General features: G+C 41.9%; 1 protein-coding gene across 1 annotated transcript; it reads left to right on the top strand.

The window, feature by feature from the left end:
• Positions 1–1,007: 1,007 nt before the first annotated feature.
• On the top strand, positions 1,008–19,789 carry cckbrb (cholecystokinin B receptor b). Its single transcript, XM_074694629.1, has 5 exons — positions 1,008–1,369; positions 11,384–11,635; positions 15,279–15,540; positions 16,257–16,384; positions 18,406–19,789. Exons 1-5 carry the CDS (start codon positions 1,201–1,203, stop codon positions 18,942–18,944), a joined length of 1,350 nt encoding a protein of 449 aa, XP_074550730.1. The 5' UTR covers positions 1,008–1,200; the 3' UTR covers positions 18,945–19,789.
• The last annotated feature ends 236 nt before the right edge of the window (positions 19,790–20,025 follow it).

The following is a 20,025-nucleotide window of genomic DNA, read 5'->3' on the forward strand; positions in this document are numbered from 1 at the left end:
TTAAATTAGTCATTAATTAGATTTTAAGTTATCACCATTTTAATTTTCAGATTTCCAGATTTAATTTAGGTGTTTTCATGTTAGATTTTCAGTACAGGTGGTTTGAAAAGACAGATGATTCACTGCCAGGCCACTTGAGGGCGCCAGTGTGCATGTAAAGCTAGTTCAAACGCTCTAACAGCGAGGCATGCGGTTTACATGCGGCTGTAGTTGAAGGTAGCTAGAGCCAACCAATCTGTCCATCAGACGAAGAAAAACGAGAATAAACATGGTGACAACTGTTCATGCTCAAATTGGAGTCAAAAGTTAACCTGAAGGTGGGCCTGGAATATGGCTGTTGTGGCCAGAAACCTGCAGGTAAAATCAGAACACCAGGACAGTGAAACCTTGCCCCCTCGAGTGCAACTTTGAAAAGAGAATTGAATAGTTTGTAATGTAAAAAGAAATCAGAGAGTATATTCCGCTGGCATCACTTCGCTGATTAACTAATTTCCATGGCGCATTTTTTCTTAATCATGCTGAAACTCCTTAACAAAATGAATCAGATTTCTTATATCACTAAGTGTTCATTAAGAAAAAATGAAGGAAATTTTTTTTTTTAGCTCAGAAATAATCAAAGTGCCGCGTAAGCTCCCGGTTTTTCAAATATCCATCCGAACTACTGGATACCTCTGTGCGTAAGGACCGAAGTGTGCCCAAACAGAGTGACAGCATGATATGACAGCCCACACCACACGCAGTGACACCCCCCCCCCCCCCCCCCCCCACACACACACACACACACACACACACACACACACACACACACAAACACACAAACACATACACACACATTTTTACGTATACACATAGAACGCCCCTGCCCGTATGACATTAGTCTCTTACTTCCCACTGCGCTCAGTCGCGCTCTCCACGCGCTTCACTTGACAGACTCCGTCAGTGCGCGTCGCGCTTCTCCTCTCCTCTCGTGCGCACTCATCCCTGATTAACGCGTGTGATGCCAAGTAGGACACAGCCTCTGTAAAAACGGGAAAAATACTCGTTTAGGAATCAAATCCGGTTTGTTTATTTTAGTGAGGTTGAAAAGTTTGTAATCGATATCTTGAGATGGTGTTGTAATTCATTGACTGTCGATGAGAACAAGAAAGCTAAAGGCGACCAGAGTCGGACTTTTTTTTCGCACGCTTTGAAAGATTGTAAATGAAAAACATGGATATTTGCGCGCGAAATGAGACGTCTGCGTCTCCGGTGTGCGTCGCGGCGCAATCGGATGCGCTGCAATCTGGAGCCGGGAACGGGAGCGTGGAGATCTCTAACATCACCTGCTGCAACGTTTCCTCGATCCTCATACCTCCGCAGAGGCAGAAAGGTGAGCAGAGTGAGATAGCTCACCATTTAACACCCAGTGGCCGGAACATAACTTTATTTCATACTTATTGTCTTCGAAGTTTTTACTTTGGGGCGAGGTTATCCAGTCAGAGATGCTGTGGTGTCACCCTTATTATTTTATAATTGTTTATTTTGTAGTTTGATCTGGATGTTATAGGGCTTCTAAGTGTGAATTTTGACCTCATTTTAACCACTCAGTGTGTCTTCAACTGCTTGAAATTTGTATTTCATAGCAGGATATGATGCTCCCACCAGCTCTCTGTAATCTATGTTCACAAAAGAGAGCAGAGTGGACTCAGTCCACAGTGACATGGTTTGTTCCAGCTCTTTAGCTGCGTTTTATCTAGCTTTTTAGAGGAGAGACAGTGATTAGAGGAGCAGAGTGAGTGCATGTGTTCCATGGTTAGGAGTCAAAAACCGGCCACACAGGAGGGGATTTACTCATAAAAAGGTCAGATGGCGTCTGCGCCACATGTTCATGCTGTTTCCTCCTGCTTTTATATCTAACATCCTTTTTTTTAATCTTCAACTCCCTCCAAATTGACATGTCTGCGTGTCACATATGACGCAGGCTCTCAGATTTCATGAGTCAAATGAGTTACTTTAAAAATAAAACTGATTTAACTTCATCTTGCCAGCAAGTTTCTCCATCAATGTGCGTCATCAGTCTCTCCTTTACCAATCAACACATGCTATTTTCATCCACCTCCTCTTGATTGTCAGAGCCTCAGTGTATCAGCGAGGTTTGTGTGTGTGTTGACTACATGTGAGTAAAACACAGCAGAGATTGAGCACCCTCATTAACCCACTGAAGGCTGACAATCAGACATTAAAAGTGAGATTTATGTTCGTATTTTGTTACAACCTGTAATTCCTCTCATGGCTGATCAGCCTCTCAGCTGTGTGCCCACTCACAGATTATCACTCCCTTTGCTCTGGCTCTTAACTGATATTTCTCTCAATTACACAACCACTTGGCCATCCTCCATATTGAAAAAATGAGGATGTCTGATGACCCCGTACAGCTGCTGTCAGCGTCATTGCTCACTCTGTCACTCAGGATTTTGATTTCTTCTGTCCCGTGTTGTCTTTTTTTGTCCTCCAGTCTTCTTCTTCTGTCACTCACTCTGATGTTAGCGTATATGGAGCAGATTGAGTTGTGTCACTGTTTGAGTCCACAGCTATTGCTGCATTTATCCACAGGAAACTCACGCCAAAGTGTGAGCCATGGACCACTTACTGTTAGGTCTTTACACAGTTTTTCTATTTGCTTTGGGAGACATTATTCTGAATATGTAGGATCAGCTGTTCCAGAACAAACTGATCCATCAAACTGACAAGCAAACGTAGCATCCTTAGGGGGCTTTGACAGTGGCACACTGGGAAATGAACCAATTCAGAGACCTGGTCGTGTACATTTTCATGCTTTTACAAGCAAACTTTAATTTTTTTTTTTTTTTTTTTTAACTTGTCCTGTCCTGCATCACACCAACAAAATTATGCTCTGGCTGCCGAATTGTGCAGAACACGTTTACTTTTTCTATTGCCAAGTTTAAAGCTCACTGCTTGACCAGACCAGGGTGATACCTGAAAAGAGACAGTGACAGAAGGAAAGAGTGTAGAGAGAAACAACAATATAGCCAAATATTAAGTTAAAAAAAAGGCTGGAAGTCGTGACTTAACATGGGCAAAATTTCCAGTTGTGTGTTCAAGTGTGTTGCAGGATGAGACATCCAGCATTTCTGAAATTAGTCTTTTAAAGACAGCTAAATGAGATGAGAGAAGAATCTTTTAACCTGTAGAGCTGGTACAGAGCTCACAGATTGATGAAAGAAAGCCTGAAATGAGACAGTACCCCCTTATTAAGAGCAAGAAACCCGATTCAGTCCAGGTGAAAAAACTGCGGTTCTGTTAAAATCAGCAGCTAATTAGCCTCCACTGTGGCATTGTATTTTTGACCCCTTTATGTTGTATATTTAATCTCTTCATGTGCAAGCAATAGTTACTTGGAAAAAAAAAAAAAAACGAGAAAGTGGTTGTTCTAAGCAACCATCTTGCCTGTTTGTCTCCATTCAGTCTCATTTCAATAAGCAGACTCTGTTACAGGCTGAAGCTCGAGGTCTGGTTCCACTGGGAAGTCAAAGAAAGGATACATGAGATGATGTTTGAGGATGGTGAAGCACCGTGCCCTGGTTCTTAGCACGCTCTCATGATGTTGTCTTTGCTCCATGAGTGGGCTGGAGCATCCTGTGACATTTGTCTTTTGTGTTCTGTTGAAAGAAGCTTTTTTTTTTGCTCAACACTGTCCCTCTGGTTCTCCTATAGTAGCTTTACAAAATTTGCTGCTCAAAATCTTCTTTTTTCCTCACACTTCTGTTTTAGAAAACTCTTCTTTCAGCCTCTGTCTAAAACACAGTGTATTAGCTGCTGTCTCTCCACAAACCCCCTTTCCTTTGATTTGTCAACTTTTTTGAGGCATGTTGGAGGCATGGCTATAGGCAAACCTCAGGGTTTGATGCCTGCCTTTTTAAGTACTGTGAGCTAGTTAGGTGATCCTTATTAATGACCTCATAATGCCAAGATCTTACAAAGATTTTGTAAAGATCTTGTTTAGATCTGGTAGAGAAAGATCTCTTAAAGATAGACCTCATCAAGATCTTGTGAAATTTTTGTGAAGATCTTGTGTAGATGTCATTAAAACCTTAGCAAAAGTTAGATCTCCTTGGAAAAGATGGACCATGAAAAGATCTTGTGAAATTCTGAGAAACATGTCATGAAGATGTCGAGATATCTTGATCTAGTTAAGATCTCATGAAGATCCCTTGAAGATCTAGTTATGATCTTGTGAAGACAGATCTTGCGAATATTTATCTGGTTTTGATCTTATGAAGATCTACTCGTATGTTTTCAGAACGGAGTGTTTTGATCAGTTTACAGACAAATTCAGGACTTTCCTCAACACATTAATATGTGCATGTTGGAAAAGCTGCACACATATAGTTTGAACAACCTGTGCTGTTACAATATGCATTTTTATGATATAGATGCATTTCACATTTGTCTTGTAAAATCTATTGTAACATAAACAGCTTTGGATCATCAGAAAACAGGATACTGTCATAGGTTTATTTATACCTCCATTTTTTCTTGTTAGGGCTTTGTCAAATTTGATTTTTTCCTCTGTGATGTAGCCAATAAACCGGAGTAAGACACTTCAAAGAGATGAAGGAATAGCATCACTCAACCCCAGCTATCTATACGTCCACACAGGATGCAGTGAAGTGTTGTGATATGGAACAATAACCTGCAGACTCCATCCCCCTACCCCCCAACATGGACCTGATATCAGTTAAAGTGGCTGTGAAGAAACCCCGTCACACCTTGTTTCCAGAGGAAACAGGCAAACAATTATTTATGGAGTCTGACTGCTGGCAGGATGCAGCACAAATCATCAAACAACAACAGGAGGTTGTTACTGTTAAGATGATGTTGATGATGAAAGAAGCAAGGTTTATCAGCAAAAAAAAAAACAAAAAAACTACGATCCCAAAGCTGAAAGCATGTTTATTCCCCACAAAAGACAAAAAAAAAGAAAGCCTCCCTGCATTTTTCATCCCTCCACTCCACCTGTTGGTGTGCATGTCCATCACTCACACCCTCCCATCTCATTGCCTGTCGAGGGGCTGAGGTGTTTAATATAGGCCTGCTGCACAACCTGTTTCATAGCCTGACCATGGAGACTGGGGAGAGTGGGGGTTTGCTGTTTTCGAGGTTTCCTCAATCAACTGTTGCAGTTGGCTCAACGGCAAAGGGTTAGATGACATTTGTAGAGCTGGATGAGCCACGAGCTGTGACATTTACCCACACATCAGATTTATACGCTTGTGCTTTCCTCTGATAGGTGAAGCAAAGTGACTCTCGTTCCATATGTATCAGACAGATGTGGGCTTACAGTTGATAGGATGTCTTTTATAGTGATGGAGAGGAAGCTGATGAAAACCTCAAATATTCATAGATGATTTACAATTCTCATTACCAATTCATAGACTTCTTCACCTAATAATAGCCTCAGTTTCATTATAAACGTCTTTTATTGTTCATAGGGAAGCTGTTCGGCTGTGTTTCACATTCAATACTTAAACAGATGAAACAGTTTTTATTTCACAAAGAGATGGACATATTAAAGATCCCATATTATGCTCCTTTAATTTGAATCATTGATGTCTTCATGAAATGGTAGTAACATCTTTTGGTCCAAAAAGCCAATAAATCAAGCACAGCAGCATTGTTTCCAGGCTCTCATAGCCCCTCTATTCAGAACGCTCTGATTTAGTGGGCGTGACCTTCATATGTAAATGAGCCACCGCTGATACCGCCCTGCTCCTCCACGTCACTGAGAGCAGCGCCACAAGCTCTGAGTGCACAATGTTTAGAAAACAGCAAAGCTTGTTTACCGTAACATTACAGGTTAAAACAACAGGCTAACCGCAGCTACAGTAAGCATCCTGAATCTAATGCAGGGACAGGGGGGACACTGAGGAAAAGCTCAGCTCCACAGCACACAGCATTTGAAATACTCGTGTTTCCAGGGTCCGAGGTTTGTTTGGTTGGTAACGCGCCTGGATTCAGGACCAGTCTATTCACTAGCCCTCTGTTGTCCTGTCCAAAGTTGGAAAAGCAGTCGGCTGTGAAGTGACTAGCACACACATGCACAGTTTTACTGAGTGTAGCTGGCACATTTCCTCGATAAATGAACTCTAGTAGGGATGGGAATTTCGACTAATTTCCTAGCCGACTAGTCGCAAATTTTATTTGCGACTAGTCGACTAGTCTATAAAAAAGAAAACTTGCAATTTAATACACATATTAAGTTAAAAGTTTTAAATGCAAATGTGTATTTAGGAGCTATTTTAGCCCAAACATTCAGGACAAACTGTTAATTTAAATTGTATTGATGTAACAACAACTGACTGAATAAAGTTGAACAAATTAAAGAGAAATCCACTTCTGATGCGTTTGCCAATGCAATGCATGGCATTTATTATGAATTCTGTTTCAGTATGAAACTTGGATGCAGCAGCATGACAATTCCAAACATACAACATAGTAGCCTAGAATAGAATTTCCCTGAAAACCCTGGCACTTAAAGTGATACTCCGGGATGGAACAAGTTGGGTCCTATCACAAGGTTTAGGGCAGAAATTACCCCTACAGCAGTGTTTTTGTTCAGCAGAAGCCCAGAGCACTCACACCGAACACCCCCTCCCTGCTCCTCTGCCGGTTTGTGCTACCTCCGCAGATAGCCATATAGCCACAGCTGGCTACGAGGCGCTCGCCGCTTAGTGTATCAGTCCGCGCGCGCAGCGTGCCAGATATAAACAAACGCAGGTAGTCTGCCAGGACGAAGAGACACGATGAGAACTAGAGCCTTATTTAGCGGTGTTTTCGTGTGACCGAGCCCGGTCTCACCATCTCCGCCCTGCAGGTCAACATCGAGGTGTCTACTATGGATGTGGTTTCTCATCGCTCCGGTAGAGTGGTTATAAGCGAGTGTCTGCTTACACAGCCGACAGGCGACCTTGTGGCCATCTGCTGCGTCGAAATACTGACAAACTGCTGATTTTCTTGCGCGGTAGCCCCACTTCACCTTTCCAAACTTTCTTCCCCAAACTTCGATGCCCTGCCCCCTACGTGACGTGTGGGGGGAGCATGGGGGGAGGGGAGAAGGAGCAGTTCTCTCACTGTCTGCTCCCCCTGTATACAAAGCAGCCGAGGCAGAAGCGTGCAGCGATTAACCGACTAGTAAAATACTAAACGTTTAATAAATGAGTAGGCGGTTAAACGATTAAACGACTAGTCGCGCACATCCCTAAACTCTAGTCACTCAGTCTTGTCTTCTGGCTTTTTACAGCCAAAAACAGAGCAGTAATGGCTGTGATGGCAGCTGGAGCAGCAGCGGGGAGGGGTTCAGGGGTATCTGCTCCGGTGGACCAATCAGGTCAGACTTGCTCCTGATTGGTCAAAAAAGGGAATCGCTGACGTCGGCAAATTCCCAAATTCCAAACAGCTCGTTTAAGGTCAGAATTTTACATTCACACGCACTACTAAGTACAGGTTTTGTTATTAAATATCACACTTTGTGGGCTGGGAGGAAAGCCAAAGACCCACAAATTTCACGAAAAGACTTAATAAAGTGATTTTTGCATAATATGGGAGCCCCAAATTTAAGCTTGATTTCGCACCTTTAGGTACAGCTCAACGGACTCAGCTCCTGTTGAACTTAACGTCTGGAGTATTTAAGATGAATTACATGAAGGGATCCTCTGCGTTTGACGTCCTTCTTCCACACTCTGCTCATGTTTCTGGCTCACACACTCTGAACACCACCGCTCCACCTCCAGCCAGGCAGCGTTGCAGTCTCTCCTGCTGTCACCAGTCTCTTTCACTGACAATAGTACACCTGATCAATCATTAGAACTGAGTGCAAGCCAAACAAGTCTGAACATGACTTCATTTTACCTGGTATGGTTTATAGCTTCAGGGTCTGAGACATCTCTCTAAGGCTTTTCCTCCAGGAAAAACAACACCTCTGGATCTCGCGAAGCAGACATCAATCCTGAAGTTTGGTTCAGAGGTGTGGGCTGACAGAAACATCCGTGGAGATTTGGGTAAAATTCAAGAGGAAATAAGACTAAAATTGAAGAGTAGAAACAAAAAAGGGGCTGTGTGGGCTGGCCCTGCACGAGGAAACAAGCTACTGAAATAAGAGTAGTCAAACTTAAAGGCATGATGAGTCAGATTCCCTTAAAAAACATAATTTAAACTCAGAAAATAATCCCTCTCAATCATCACTCATGACTTAATGGAATTGTGCAGTGAAAATCCAGACACCTTTTATTTATTTATATTTTGATTTATCTTCATTTTGCAGAAATTTCTTTGCCGTGAACTTCAATCCAATTATCAACATGCTCGAGGGGATTTCGAAAAGTTCTTCTCCAGTTCTTTAAACACATCCAGATTTCCAAACCACTACACGTTCATGTGTTGTAGAAATTTCTGAATCTGTCTGTAAAACCAATCAAAATGCTCCACTTTAATAATCGCCCCAGATCTTAATGAGATCTTCACAAGACGTGCTCAAATGATGATATCATCACATAAGGATGACCTGACAGGGTCATGACATATTGGAGAGATGGGGCCTCAAACACCAAGGTGTACCCATAGCTCCACCCCTGGCAGGCCTCCAGAAGGCTGGACAATCAAAGGGAAGGGGGTTGTGGAGAGGAGAGTCTTGAAGAGACAGCGGCTAAAAAAAACATTTCTTATTAAAGAGGCTGTGAGGACCATCTGTTCGAATTAGGCCCCTGTTACACGTCAACGTTTCATCTGAAAATGCTAAAACGCAGCAGAAAAAAATCTGCGCTTACACGGAAACGCTGATGGACTGAAAAATGCTGTAGTAAGCATGCTAGGCCTGAAGGTGGTGCTATAACTGTCTTGTCCAGAAGCCGCTTTTGGGAGATCTCCACCGAAGTTGAGTTTGGCCTGTTGGGGAATGCTAATAAAAAGTGGAGCAACAGATGCACGTTTTGTTGAAAGACAGTCAGCAGATACAGCAGTTTGAGCAGCACAAGCACAACACGGTAGTTTGCGACAAGCGTACCAAAATCTGATTTTTTTTAGCTGTTAATCCTGCTAAACTACTATTTAGGTCATTGAAGCCTAAAAAAGGCACAACACCCACTTGTTAACCAAATATTAAGACATCTTTGTATTGTTTTGTTTAAAAAGATTCATTATCAAACTTATTTTATTCAAATTTTAAGTGAAAAGTCTCCTTAAGCAATCACTGCATAATTTTAGTGAGTCTTGTAAAGAGCTCCTAAAGATGCTGTTTTAAGAGCGGCGCATTGATCGGTTTACAGATAGATTAGAGGATTTGTCAACATATGGACATGTAGAAGTTTGAAAATCTGCACACATTTAGTTTGAACATCCGGCAGCGTTACTTTATATCCGTGTTTAAAATATGGGAAAGCAGAATGCCCCCTCTTTTCTTTTTAAACTCTCTGGGGTTTCTCTTCCATTCAAAAGGTTTCCCTGCTTCTGGTGCCAAGTGCTTTTGCATTGCTCAACATTGGATCAATGTTTGTCTTGGAAAGAACACGGTCTAGACCTGCTCTTGTTGTTAAGTTCACTGAGATAACTTTTTATCACGATTTGGCTCTGTATGAATAGATATAGATTTTTTTGTTGTTGTTTGTTTTTTTTAAAGGGGTTCTGCTTGGGAAACTAATTAAAGAAAGAGCAGGAAGAGTGGGAAAGTTTTCAAAGTGGGAAATAATCCAAACCAGGTCCCTCCAGACATACAGGTGAAGAGTGGAATGTGTTACTTTATGTGGAGCATCAAGATAACAGGTAAAGAAAGTAACGTTTGTTGTAGGAAAATGGTAGGAAAATGTCATCTGTGTGCATCATTAAGGGGCATTAATGCAGGAAAAGCGTTTGAGGGGACTGATTAATATGTCTCAGTTTGGCACACATGAGCAGCTGTTTGAAATTCTGGCCTGCAGAAATGTGCCGAGCGTGTTATCTGTGTGTCCTGCACTGCCAGTGAGCACACTGGAGAGCTAATTGTCTTCGATTAGGCAAGAGCAAGAATGACATTTTTCATTAAGCCAGAAAAATGGAGCAACGTAGTCAGTAATAAAGAAAAAAGAGTGACGATGCCACCTCGCTTTTCTAATCATGTGTCTGCACATTTCCATCATGCTTGTGCAGATGCGTGTGTGTGAGTGTGTTTGTGCACCCACGTGCAGGCACTGACACAAAATGAAACACTCAGAGCTGCTGCCATTTGCGAGGCCTGTTCTTGTGAAGGAGCCCTGATGTTCTGTGAGGAGAGCAGAAGCAGCCATATTAGAGGTTACTGCTTTTTTATGTGCATAGGAGTGTGAGACAGATGGTGAAGCCTCATGTCAATAGAAGGAAGACTGTAAGAGGGAGGGAGGATGGCTGACTCTGCTGACCAAACTGGGCCTGGATCCATCTCTAGGCTTGTATGTTGTACTTAAACATTTGAAAGAGGAGGTAAGAGCATTTAATCAATAGACATGTTACTCTCCTTCCTGTGTGCTCACATCCCAGATAGATTAAAGTCAATCTGCTTGAGTCAGCTACTCTTCTGACAGATGTGATGCAAGCCAGAGAGGAATAAGTGCATTATGTTTGTAAATTTAATCATTTTTTGATGACAAAATTTATTTTAATTTGATTGCTTTAACACTTTGCAGCTTGATTTATATAAAACCAAACTTACAAATGGTCTGAACTCTTCTGTTGCTGGAAGCGGTCATCAGGTATGACTCATGTATGTGGCTGTATTCCTCCAGCTCTGTACTTTTAACTCAAAGCAGACAGAGAGGAAATGGGAACAGCAGATCTAGAGGAGCTGGAAAAGGGTGAAAGTCAAGAAAATGTGCCTTAAAGAAGTGAGTACACCGTGGATGTTGCAGAGATGAGAGAGAAAGCATTTCCAGGTGTGTTCTCTGTGGAGGGTCGGGTTAATGGTCGAGTTGGTTTGCTCCCATGTGCCTCCTCGCCTGGTTCAAAGGTGTGTGTAAGTGTGTGTGTGTGTGTGTGTGTGTGTGTGTGTGTGTGTGTGTGTGTGTCTGAGATGTGGTGTGTGACCTGGGGATGTAGCGCACATGACTGCGTTTAATCCTCGGGATTCAGATGCAGCAGGTAACCCGTTAAAAAGTGCTGTGTCTAAGCAGGGGGTGAAGTGGAGATAAGGGAGGGAGCTGATAACGCGGACTTTACACGATATGATCCAGTGAAGCTGCTAATGGCTGAGAGAGACGGGTGCTGTGAGCTACACTGGACCCTGAACCCATGGAGGAATACTGAAGAAGCCATGAAGTTGTATTTTTTTTTTTAAAGAGAGGCTCTAACAAATCTCTTTCCCCTTCATTCTCCTTCTTTCCAGATGAAGACCACACGCTGAGAATCCTGCTCTATTCGCTCATCTTCTTCCTGAGCGTGGTGGGAAACCTGCTGATCATCGTGGTGCTGACGGTGAACAAACGCATGCGCACTGTGACCAACACCTTCCTGCTGTCGCTGGCTGTCAGCGACCTGATGATGGCCGTGTTCTGCATGCCTTTCACGCTCATCCCCAGCATCCTCAAAGACTTCATCTTTGGGGCCACGATGTGCAAAATCGTCTCCTACCTCATGGGTGAGAGAAGGGAGCTGTGGGTGAGGAAAAAGAGGGCACAAAAGAAAGAAAAACCTCAATTCAACTTCTACATAACACAATTACAACACAAAGACATTACCTCTTCCAAAAACCTGCAAGAATAAATAATACTTCCTTATACCTTCTATGATTAGATTTAGATGTAAAAATGCCATACATAGTTTAATCAGTCATTGTAATGCAATAATTTCCTCTCAAAGCCAGTAAATAAAATTGTTCTTTAACTTTAGCTTTTTTGTCTTTTTCAGCATTAGTTTGTCTTAATGGCATTTTTGTTCGACAAGAGAAAGCAGCTTTAAAGCTGAAAGTCAATCACCTTTTGAGGAAAGTTCAAGCATCTTTAATTTTACTAAGAATATGGATGCACATGTTTGGAATAATCTCCAGTCAAAAGTAAGTACAGGGTTTGACCCAAGATAAAATAAATAATAGTATCCCTCTGTGGTTTGAAGAATGAATAAGTGAAATGACTTTTTCCTTCTATTTCTTTGTGACATTAACCACCCTTCAAACCTGATTCTGCTCTTTTTTGTGTCTAAGTTTTAAAAACAGAGGAACCTTACATTTTACTGTGTTTACGCGGCTAATCCTTTGAGAAAAACCGAGCATCCAAAAGGAAATGAAAAAGGCTGTGTATGCTGGCCGATGGGACGTTAGGGCCACGCAGCAGAAATTAAACCACTCAGTTACAGACTCTGTATTGATTTATTCTGCCTGTGAACCTGAAACACGAGTGTTTAAACAATCTGCAGTCAAGCAATAAACAAAGTCTGTGAGCCTCAGTCACATTACAGATATAGAGCTACATCAATCAGATTCTCATGCACACAGCATTTTCATCATGACCACAACAAAGAGTGTTCTGTCTCGATCATTATCTATTCATAAAGAGGGTGGTGTAACTCTTCCAGCTGTCATAATGTGCAGTGATGGACTAAACGACTAAAGCAGAAATCAAATATCTACAAAGTCATCATGATGCTGTGTAAACCATGGAATAAAGCCATCAAATGGAGATTCAGCTCATTTTTCAACATAAAGGAAAGTCTTTGTTTCAGGGCCCATGGGATAAAATCAGTGTTAAAGCTCTCAGGAAATATATGTACACCCTTCCAGAGACATGTGCTGCTGTAACAGCTGCAAAAGGTTGAGAAACCAAATACACAAACACAAATATAAGACCTTTTTTTTTTTTCATTGAGAATAACATGAAAGTGGGGGGCTCGTTTTATAATCGGGGTCATCCTATATTTGGTTCATTATGGTAATTTGGAGGCAAAAAAGGGGGCAGTAGTAGCTCAGTCCATAGGGACTTGGCTATGTAACTGGTGGGTTGCTGGTTCAAGTCCCAACATGGACCAAGAGTGGAAATTGGGCTGATAGCTGGAACGTGTTAGCATAATTTCCTGAGCACTGTACAGGTGCCCATTGAGCAAGGCACCGTAGGCCCCAACTGTGCTGTATGTCGTGTTGACCAAAAGCGCCTGCTCAGTGAAACTGTAAATGAAACTGTAAAAAAGGTTGATATATTTCAGATGTGTCAGGAGTTCGAATAATTTCGCCCACCATTGGTGATAAGTTGTCTCTCATGATTTGTTTTTGACTTGTTTTATGCTAGCTTTCTTTCTCAATACTTGTTTGTCTACTTTTTCTAAAAGGACGAAATCTCTTTCACAGCTTCAATTTAAGTTATTTTGGAACAATTAGGGGGTTTGCAGTGCAGATAGCAAAAAGACTGAAATCAGAGGAACAGTTGTCTTAGCTCTGTCAAAAAGCAACAAAAACAAATTAAATTGAGCATATTCTCAAAGAGTTTTACATTAAGGATCAGAAATGCAGTCTCTGCATATAAAAGTTGGATAAAGTAGCTAGATGTTTCCCTTTTCCTCAAACCCAGGGGTCTGCAGCCTGTAGCTCTGGAGCCTTATGTGGCTATTTGACTCCTTAGCAGTAGCTCCCGTAACTTTAAAAAAAAAAAAAAGTTAATTGAACACAGAATTTTTATTTTTCTAACAAAGAAAATTGGTGATTAAATCATGATTTAACCTCACTTACAACACCAACTTTCCTTGCACCTGTGGCCAACCTCAAGTTTTACACCCCTCGTGGGATAAAATCCACAAAAAAAAAAAAAAAAAAACAACCTGGAAGAAAATAGAGATTTTAATTTAGTGTGGATGGCTTTATAATCAGAATGTTATATATTATCTTTATTGTGAAGGTAAAGTAGATTTTGTTGCTCTGGAACAACTTAAATCCAGGTGAGATGAGGCTATGTGGCCACTTGCAAACCGCATCAAATGCCCTCTTGGCTTGTTAAAACATGATATTTATATGCGCTTATTCTGCCTTTTTTGTTTTTTTCACCCCTGCCCTTCAAAAAGTCTGTGCCCACCACTCAACAAAAGCTCACTGTCGCCTTTGCTAATAACGCGGATACAGTCCCTCAAGTAGACTTGGATAAAAAGTCTTTAATGAATTATTTTTTCTCTATTTTATCATGTGCCTTTTTTAAGCTACTAAAAAACATAACATTAGCTTTATTCATTAAAAAATAAAATCAGTAATTCAACACAAGTTGTTTCAAGTCACCATATTTCTAACACAAGAGTTAACTATAGCTCTGACAGTCGCACAGACATGCACTACGTCATCTGTGACGCTCACTGACTGCACACAGGGCAAGAAAACAGAGAGAGTTTATTAAGGAATAAAAATCACATTCAAAGGTTAAAAATAAACTCAGATCTTTGGGAGAAGCGCAGGTAATGGGATGTTTTATGCTGTCTTGTACACGGAAATGACGTCCTCCAGAAGAGGACTGAAAATAGAGAAAGGGTGAGTGAGTGCTTAAAGATAAACAAAGCATTAAGGATGAGGATGGAAATAAAAAAGAAGCACCAGCAAAGATTGTAATTGAGAGAATAATACCAGAATTATTATGTTACAGCAGCAGGGGTGTTAAGCAGAAAAGCCATCTCAGACTGGAATAGAAAAGCTGGATTATATGGACCACACAGCCTTTAAAAGAAAGAGAGGCTGAGAGACTGAATGCACTGAGGAACATGGGGGAGACCCATGGGACACACTGATGGTTGATTGTTTCTTGCTTTACTTGAATCTTCTCTAAAGCTGCTCTCCAAGGTACAGACAACATGCTGCATCCCTGGTTTCTTCCCTTCCCTCTGCCTCTCTCACACACTCACACAACACACACACACACACACACACACACACACACACACACAGGGGACATAAGAGAGGTAAAGAGTAATTTCCCGTCCTGGCCTGTCAGGACGGAGATGAGAGATCACATCAGTGGTCTAGACCAACATGATTTCTTCCACCAAGACCGAGCCTGAGATAAGAATCCCCACCGCCCATATTTGCAGTTTATTCATTTGCTGGTTCATCTCTTCAGAGCTTCACATATTGTTCTCTGTAACCATTGTGGATATTACTGAATATACACAAACATGTTAGTCAAATTCAATACAGCGACAAACCATTCTGAGCACAGAGCGGTAATAACTTCTCATTCATCAAAAGAAACGGCATCTGCTCACAGCCAGCAGCTCGATGTTTACTGACTGTCTGGATCACCTGTTGTGTTTTCTTGCAGGGATTTCAGTGAGCATCTCCACATTTAGCCTGGTTGCCATTGCGATAGAGCGCTACAGCGCCATCTGCAACCCCCTGAAGTCCCGGGTGTGGCAGACTCGTTCTCATGCCTATAAAGTGATCGCTGTGACATGGGTGCTGGCGTTCACCATCATGATCCCGTATCCCATCATCAGTCACCTCGAGTCATATCAGCGGCCAGACAACACCACGGCCAATCAGTGTCGCCACAAGTGGCCCGTGGCGAGGGCTGAGCAGACCTGGTGAGTCACAGTTGTTATATCTTCTCCATAGAGTCACACAGGCTGTTTTTATCCTCTTTGATCAAGTGTTTGCAAGACTTCCAGGGTAACCGCACACAGACACGCTCATAAATACGTTGAAAATATCTCAGGTCAAATCATTTATCTGTCTTCTTCTCACAGTGTGTGCTCTGTGCTGTTTTGTATCAAACACACTTTAGATGAGCTCACTCTGACCTGTGTTTGTACTTACTTTGGTAAGACTGCACTATAGCATCTCATTTATTTCCATGTTTGGACCTGGAGTCAGGTCCTATTCAGTCCATCTATTTCGTGGAAACCTTTTGGCAAGATGAAGATGATGTTTCTGGGTGTTTATGTTTGGAGAGTGAGGACAGAGCGGCTGTGGGGTCACTTCAGGTGATGCTGTGTACACATCGATGCACTTACACAGCTAAATGTTAGTTTTATGTGTGTGTGTGTGTGTTTTTGTTATACAAAGGGCCCCTGTTAATCCTTTACAAGTCTTAAATCAGGGTTTCAATGTTCAAGGCCTTAAAATGCCTCAAAAAGTCGCTCATGACAGTTATCAAAAATTTAATAAGACTTTGATGAATGCCTGAACACGTCCACAAACATACACCAAACCTGAGGCTCACTCTGTCAGTGCATGATTCATTCTTCTTATGCATGAACATCAATTTATTTACTTCCCTCTCTCCTCCATCTCACTTCAGGTACATCCTGCTGCTGCTTGTGTTGTTTGCGATCCCAGGTGTGGTGATGATCGTAGCCTATGGACTCATCTCCAGAGAACTCTACAGAGGCATCCAGTTTGAGATGGGACACAAGAAAGACTCGACAGGTGAGGCCCATAGACTGTATATAGAGTGGACAGAGTGGCTCCACCATTCACCATTGTACAGTTTTGAAGGCAAAATACCCACCTCACAGGCGCAGCCTTTGTTAGCAGTTGTGCAGCCTGAGTCTGCGCAGTAGAGACTTTGAGGGATTCTGGGAGAATCTGAGTGGAGCCGGGTGACAAAAATATATTTTTCTTTCGAGAGTTTAATCACTTCTTGACTTTATCACCGGACATATTTTACAATTCCCCCAAAAAATACATGAGAACAGCAGCTGTCATTCATTGTTAAACATGACGTAAAACTTCATTTTTAACAGCGTATAACTAATGAAAACCAAACTTTTCAGAAAAAAGAGGACTTGAATAAAATGCAGCCAAATGATATTTACAAACAACTCCCACAACAATGGGATGTGAGAAACATTTCTACGAGGTGAATTAATTCTTAAAGTTTAACCACAGCTCATCTGGAATGACTGGAGAGACGTTTTTTTGACCTATACTGCAGCCAGCCACCAGGGGGAGCACTTTTTGTGGCGACCTCACTTCGAACAACAAGAGCAAGATGACATCCATTTTTTTACAGTCTATGGTGAGGCCACATGCACCAAGTGTAGAAAACGTCAAACTCTTGTGCATGTGTTTATATCAGGCATTAGAAGTGTATTTATATTGAACTGTGAGCTCTGATTTTTCACGTCATCCCAAGCCTTCAAGAAAGTTTCCACAAAGCTCTGATCTACAAACTTTAATTGGCATTAGAGGATTAAAATGTTTGTCAGGTAAACAGTTTCTGGTGTTTTTATTTCATCTCGTTGACATTTATGGTTTGTTATTGGAATAAAGTGGAAGCAACTTAAACATAACAAAAAGTTAATGACAAAGCAGGAATTCAATTTTGACTTTAATTATGTTTTGATGAAAATGTTTTTTAATTTTTATTCAAGTTGTATCTCCCCCCAAATAAAAATCATTTCATCCAGCACCTTCTAGCCGGGCTCTAATGGCTTTCCACATGATTTATGCACATGAAGAGGAGTTTTATTAAAAAGAAGACATTTTCATTAACGCTACAATCATCATAATGTGTGCAGGTTAAGTGAAACATAGCCTTTTGTGATCATATGAGAGTGTGTTCAGCGGGCAAGCAGCTCTCAGCATGTTCGCTGCATTAGAGAATGGGATTGGCAGCTGCAGGCTTGGACATCACCATCTGTTTGTTCTCAGAGAGAAAAAGGTTGCCCAAAAAAAAAAAAAAAATCAGAGAGTAGGGAGGGAGCGCTTGGAGACAAATAGCAATGGATTTTAAAAAAAGAGAAAAGAATAAATAACTTGCATCATAACCTCTGTGAAAATGAGTTTTATTTCCAGCCCTCACTTCCTCTGCAGTATGAGCTCCTGTTTTTACCTGCCTGAGCTTGAATTATTACTCTGAATGAGAGTGATAAACTTTCAATGTTCTAATGAGATTAAAACATCCCCTGATGGATGATTGATGTGGGTTAGCAAGAATTACAAGTCTTTTTTCTCCATGAAAGATCTGCTCAGGATGATTTGCTCTGATTAAACCTGATCATTGATTGGGCGTGTTGAACACTTCTCTGATTCTTCCTCTGGATAAACAATTTATGCAACCCAGAAGCAGGAATGTTTTCTGTATGTTACAGATGGGATTTATACATGGCGACATAAGCAGGGGGTAAAAACCTTGTTTGATTTTATGTTTTCTTTTACAGAACAACATAAACCATGAATGGTGGAAAAAAAGAGATTGATAGAAAAATTAATTTAAAGTGACAGCAACAAAACCCTGAATATTACCAATATTTTCAGTCTAAAACTCCCAGGTAAATTTTCAAGAAAATTTCCTGGAAATTTTCCACCCCTTAGCAACCCGACCGTGGAGACTGCACCAATGCTCTTTTTTACATTCTCACTGCATTGAGAATAAATAATACAGCTCATTCTTGGAGTTAAAGTTAAGACTTTGACTCTAAAGTTGTCTTTTCGCTCTCCCACAGTTGTAAAGAATGGCCTGACCACCACCGTGTCCGCTGGCAGTGATGATGGCGACGGATGCTACGTCAACGTCCAGCGCCCACACTCCATGGAGATGTCCAGCATGGGCACGTCAGGCAGATCAGTCAAGACTGAGCGACCTCGCAGTAACACGTCAGGAGCAAAACTGGAGGCTAAGAAGCGTGTCATCCGCATGCTGGTGGTCATCGTGTTCCTCTTCTTCCTCTGCTGGATGCCTCTGTACTGTGCCAACACCTGGCGCGCTTTCGACGACCTCTCTGCCAAACGCGCCCTCTCGGGAGCGCCCATCGCTTTCATCCACCTGCTGTGCTACACCTCGGCCTGCGTCAACCCCATCATTTACTGCTTCATGAACACGCGATTCCGCAACGCCCTGCTCACCACATTCTCGTGCTGCGCCACGCCTTGCCATCGTCGACGCCGCCGGAGTTTACGGGACAATGAAGAGGATGTTATGGTGACCGGAGCGTCCATATCGAAGTTCAGTTACACAACAGTCAGCACCATGGGAACCTGCTGAGGCAGAAGAGACAGAGGGTATGACACTGAATGCCACGTCCTGTGTTTGTAGGCCGACTCAAAGGAACTGTGTGGAGGAAGACGGGTGGGTCGCGTAGCGTAGCAGATAGAAACTTCAGCTGTGAGTGTGAGTACGTTATATAAGGAGAGCTAAAGAAGTCTTACAGTGTAAATACCTCCAAACAACATAAAAACTCCAACATCTCCTGTCACAGTGGACATAGACACATCCTACTCTTAATTGTTTACATCAGGGTGTGTGTGTGTGTAAGCAGAGCTGTCCTGTGTGAGAGAGATTTGTGTTTTGTAGCTTAAAAATGGGACGTTTTCTATGTAGCGTCAAAGTGTTACCTTTCTCTTGTCGTCAGGTGTTGATCTGTGAGGAAAGCAGTAAATCGGTTGCCTTGTGCACTAAGTGCCTGCTTCTAAAAAACGCTGCCACTGATGTGCCTCATTCATCGCAGGCACCAACATGACGTAGGGATTGTAAAATGAGAGACTTGGGCTTCAGCAGAACAATGGGTTCTCAGATTGCTTCACAGTCAAACACTTCTGGAGTGTGAGCAGCTCAGACATGCAGCAGTGACACCTTCAACTGTGGATGAAACAGAAAGCTGGTCATCAGATTATGTGGGATGATGCTCTGTTGTGCTATGAGTGCAGTGAGAATTTAATATATAACAGACCGTGTATCAGTCAATATATTCCTAATTTCATTTGGCGGTATCTGATGCAGATTTAACCTCTGGGGATGGCTCAAGGCTCTCTGCAGTTCCTCATGTGTCCACTAGAGGCTAACAGCAGAAGTGACACACAAACCCATTAAAAAGGCCATCTTCACAGATGTGTACACAAATGTGTACGTCCTAGTTTTAAAACAATTTCAGTCTGAGGTCGGCTCATTTCTCTCTCGCACTATGAGCGAAGAAGCTTAAGACTTGCCTAATCTTCTCGTTTTTGTCAACATTTTCAAGATGCTGATTGCCAACAATAGGCTTCAAAACTCTGCTTCAGAAACAGATTGGTGACACCAAGTGACAACCTCCAGTCTACAATTATGAGACAATGCAGATGTGCTAAAA

Source organism: Halichoeres trimaculatus, unplaced genomic scaffold (genome assembly GCF_033239565.1).
Source record: "Halichoeres trimaculatus isolate MK-OKI-2021-1 unplaced genomic scaffold, fHalTri1.1 fHalTri1_scaffold_19, whole genome shotgun sequence".
Taxonomy (NCBI): domain Eukaryota; kingdom Metazoa; phylum Chordata; class Actinopteri; order Labriformes; family Labridae; genus Halichoeres; species Halichoeres trimaculatus.